At 38.4% G+C, this 5000-nt stretch overlaps 1 protein-coding gene across 1 annotated transcript in view; it reads left to right on the plus strand.

The window, feature by feature from the left end:
- Window positions 1-1907, plus strand: part of LOC138002660 (uncharacterized) — a 2961-nt gene extending 1054 nt beyond the window's left edge. The window contains exon 2 of the mRNA XM_068848662.1: window positions 1788-1907. Within this exon, the coding sequence (XP_068704763.1) occupies window positions 1788-1907 (120 nt within the window). The remainder of the gene's footprint in view (window positions 1-1787) is intronic.
- Window positions 1908-5000: the final 3093 nt, after the last annotated feature.

Genomic DNA, 5000 nt, shown 5'->3' on the forward strand with positions numbered 1-5000 from the left:
TTATCGTTAGTTTTTGCCAGTATATGTTTATCTAAATCATTGTTAATAAATAAAAAAGGATACCTTATTGTAACAGTTAGCAAATCAACTATCTTGCATCCAAGAGTGTAGAACAGTGGTGCGATACAGCATAACTAGTATCGCCACTGTTGGAATGGATCGAGCATTAAATGGAGGCGCATGCAGGGAATCAATTTTGCTTCCAGGCCTTGCGTGCTCGTTCCAGCACCATCACGAGAATATGAATAAAGCCTACATTCGCATTTCTTATAAAGTCGTTGGTCATCTATGACGAAATCGTTAGCTTTCCTTTCCTTGATTTCGTCATTTATTTCACAAATTCTTTTTAAATATGTAGAAAAGATGCACGGCACTTTATTCTGCGAGTGTTAGGAAACCTTTCGTCTTCAGCCACCTAGTCGATTTGCAGTTATGCCCGACAAGGTTTTTACACCCATTTTATCCTTCTTCGATCTCTTCCTTTTTTTGCTACATAAATGTTATCGATGAAAGGGAGGAGTGATCCTTACATTCATCTACACACCGTTAGGCCAGGGAGGTGGTCTGCACTCGTTGATACTATCGAAAAGACAGAAACAACAATGGTACAAAGCGAGGGAGATATTTTTTAACCCCTTTTGCGTGTTAGTATTTTTTTTTTCCTCTTTTCGTTTACTGGCATACTGTTCACAAAAAAGATGATAGTTCATTTAAAGCTGTCCACTCTCACAACAACTGACCCATTATAATCATACTCTTTATTAATTCTTGAGAAAGGAACTTTATTTAAGTGTCTAGTTTTACTAGCGCCGGAGAACTAATTGGGGGCACTGTAAACTGAAATTAACGAATATTAACGCAAATCAAGTCAAATTTTAATTTTTGAGGAGAGGGGAAACCGGAGTACCCGGAGAAAACCTCTCGGTGCAGAGTAAAGAACGAATAAACTCAACCCACATATGACGCCTGATATGGGAATCAAAGGCGGGTCACATTGGTGGGAGGTGAGTGCTCTCACCACTGCGCCATCCCTACACCCCAGTCAGCCAAAAATGTTTGGCCAAGGTAAATTTAAGAATAAAGGGAAAATTATACACAACATACACCTACATTAAGTAGCAGCCGAATAGTATTAGAACAAGCGCATATTTTCCTCTACTTCGGTGAATAATTTTTAAATCGTGATGCAATACAGGCCCCTACCTGTACAAGTTTTTCCGTTCCCAGTGTATCCAGTCTTACATGTGCAGATGTACGAGCCGTCTGTATTCTGGCAGTTGGCATTGACGTCACAAATGAAGGGAACCCGTTTGCATTCATCAATATCTAGGTTTATAGAAGAGACGACCCCCAGTGCAAAAATATAAGGTCCATTCTGCTCCATTTGTATTCACGCGAGCGAAGCGATTGTATTAAATTATGAAGCAAACCTGATTTTAGTGGGACGGCAGAGAACTCCGAGAACTCTAGCCATAGACTAAGCTAGTTTCCTTAAATTTGGATCAATCTATTAGATATTTGATAAAAATATACTTTATTATAATAGTTAGCAAATCCAACAACGATGCAACATAACTGTTATCGCGACCTGTTGGACTGGATCGAGTATTAGACAGAGGCGCATGCAGGGAATAAATATGCCTCCGGTCATTGCTCGTTCCAGCACCATCACGAGAATACGAACAATGCCCACCTTCGCGTTTCATGTAAAACCTTTGATCATCTGTGACGAAATCGTTAGGTTTCGTTTCCTTACTCTCGTCATTCATTTCACAATTTTTTGTTAGAATGTGGAAGTTGTAACTCCTGCATTTTGGATCATTCTCACACAGAATTTGACACTGAATGGGTCCGCTGACTACTGTTGCTGTATAGGTGTGACCAATGAGAGCTTTGTCAGGTATTGATACTTCAGAAGGATTGCATTGCTGACCAGTGGTGCTACTCGCGACTATACAGGCTATCAAGTAAAGTGTGAAAGGTGTCACCGCCATCTTGTTTCCGACCTACTGAAATAAAATTGTTGTAAATTCAATATTTTATTCTTTCACGGGTAAAATCTCTCTATCCTCTCGAAATGGCCATATTAATTTTTAAATTAGATCCTCAGATTTTAAAGTAAACTAATGCAATGTAAATAACTTGACATGAATACAACGCAACTCGTTTGCATTTTGCATGAACGCTGTTCCGGTTTTTGGAACATCACACCCCCACGCAGCTTTTTGCATGCATGATGGGCCTTCCAAACAGTGATATTTTACGTTTTTGAGCTGTAATTTGTATGAATTATGTCATTCTCGCTATTTTATACAGAGAAGTTCTTATCAGGGATTGGGAGAGAAATAAGCCTTTTCTTGGGATTTCCGCTTTCTAGTCTGTCTAGTTTGGAAATAACATAGTGGAAGTGAATTTCAGAGATAGGGTTTCAATGTACATGAGAAAAAAAGTTGGAAAAAAAAAAACTGTTTACTGCTATATGCAAAGAAGATTGATTCCACTTATAGTTGCGCAGGTAATCACATAAGATAAATCAGCAAAAGTAAAAATGTTCAAAGGCTACCCAAATTTTCTTTGTGCGGATTTACCCTAAATTGCACACAACATGAATCATATGATTACTTGCAAATGATATACATGCAGAAATTTGAGTCTGCTTTGTTCTTGTCTTGGCTCACTATAGCTAGCCCCGCATACATTAAGGTTATTGATTAGAAAATGACATCCTTCATTGATACGCAAACACTATAGCTAGTGGAGATTCACAGGCCAAAAATACTTTAAAGAATCTCCTACTCCTGCGACCTCTGAATTAAGACGTTGTTGCTTTGTCCTACCCTATTCACAATTTCATTTTGTTGAGATTTCGCTTTGAGTTAAATTTCTCAGCCAAATGAATGAGCACGCTGAAATTTTGCATGTATTTATAGAGAGATTGTTTATGCGGCCCTTTGCTCTTCAGCAGAATCGAATTAAACCTTATTGACTCTATTCATTCGTGGTCTTGAGTCTTCTACAGCTCAGTAATCGGAAATTCGTTGTTTCGACTCCTGCAAAAGAGCGCTAAAGCTCGGATTTTATACGAGTATGCTCGAGTCACCATTGAAAATAATATGATCTCTTCGTTTAACTACTACCTTGTCTACATGCTCGAGTTGCCTCATAAGCAAAAAGTATGCTTTAAATGAAGGCAGTTGGTTGAATTATCCTAAAGAAAGCAGAATAATTTATTGGTCTCCAATTATGGATAGGTTGTATGTCTGAGACGGAAAGACAGTCTTTTTTTTCATTTTTAAGCTTCACTCCTAGCTAGCTGTTGTAGGCCGTCTTTGTACTGCAAAACTCTTTATATTGAAACGTGCCTGTTTACAATGATCAGTTGAATACCTCATACAGGTTGATTAGCTAATGACAAGATAAAATTGACTAAAATTTGTAAATTATCAATAACGAGTTAGTGTATGTAGTATGAAGTGCAAACGATTGCTCCATAAATATTGCCATTGTACTTTCTGCAAAGGAAGTCGGAAAGCCGCCATCAAAACGCAAAACTATGCGTGCATGTACTCTTCCTTGGGCTACCATATCTTAATAAATAAAACAGCTCATGGTAAGGATAAAGGAAATAATTTTAAAAACCATTGTTATTTCGAAAGGCGAAAACATGTAGTTTTTGAAAATGACTGCGAATTTTAACACACACTCGAACAGGATTTCTCTTCTTTTAGTCACTTATAACACTTCATTGAACTAAACGCAGGTTAATTTTAGTTCGTTCTGTCATACTTTTCCCAACAAAAAATTTACACATGTTTTATTTAGAATCCTTGTTAGCCCAATTGACGTTTTTAAACCGTAACTTTGCCTTTGCTTTTCATTTATGAAACGACAAAAACGGACCCCTGTGAAATAGTGATTCTTTTTATAGTTCACTCCTTTGACTTTAAACCACACAACTGGAATTGCAAATATCAATTAATCAGACTTAAAGCGAAATAAATTTGACTCAAATTAACTGCCTAATTCGGGGAGACTTGAAACCGTAATGATATTTTTCTTCTCCTTTGTCACGCAACAACTAAATTGCTGTGAAATTGAATTGAATTAAAAATTACAACTGATTTTTTGACACCTCCATTTTTCCGGGGACAAAGCTACATTATACACCTTCAACTGTGCAATATTGCCTTTGAAGAATTTCCCATCGCCCAGCCTCACTCCAAGCCTGGCGTTGTCCTGTGTTCCCAGTTCAAATCCGGTGCCGATGTTTTTGCTTTGAACCTCCTTTCCGTCAACCAACAATTTGGCTTCACCAGATGAGTGATTGTACGATGCACCGACAAATGTCCAGGTATCTGTTGGCGTAGGAGTAGAGCGTTGGAGTATTCTCGTTTTTCCGTAATCGCGGTTTCTAAAGTGGACAGTTATTCTTTCCTTTATTACACGGAGCACAACACCCCATTTATACTGTGTGTAGTTGTTTCGCGCATAGTTAAATACAGGTCCGTCTTGTCCTTTATAGTTTAACCAACACAACACCGTCATCGAGAAGTTCACATTCAGAGATCCACCAGGGGAGTTCATAAACTCGATGTAGCTCTTGCTTTCTCCTAGAAACTCATAAGATCCGTTTGCTCTTCCATCAGGCCCTGGAGCAAGAACAACATTAAGAGGATTCCCTTGGGATGCTCTATTGCTGATTTCTTTGGTTCTGTATGAGGTGTTGAGAGGGAACCAAGCAACCGGATCCGGTGGACTTTCTGTAAGAAAAAGATTCCGTATATAATTTGTTACCTTAGAAAACAAGCTGCGAAGCAAAATTTTAATACGGTGTTTGGAGAAGGAAAATAATTGAAAAAATGAGATAGGAGTATGACCAAAACTAATGTAATGACAAGGGCGAGTAGTGGGGTGGTGGGGTGGCGCGTTGAAGTGTGGCTACTCGATCTATTAAAAACATTGACCGCGTCACATGCATCTCTGAAAGACTAGTGTTGCAT

The sequence above is a fragment of the Montipora foliosa genome, chromosome 5, assembly GCF_036669935.1.
Source record: "Montipora foliosa isolate CH-2021 chromosome 5, ASM3666993v2, whole genome shotgun sequence".
Taxonomy (NCBI): domain Eukaryota; kingdom Metazoa; phylum Cnidaria; class Anthozoa; order Scleractinia; family Acroporidae; genus Montipora; species Montipora foliosa.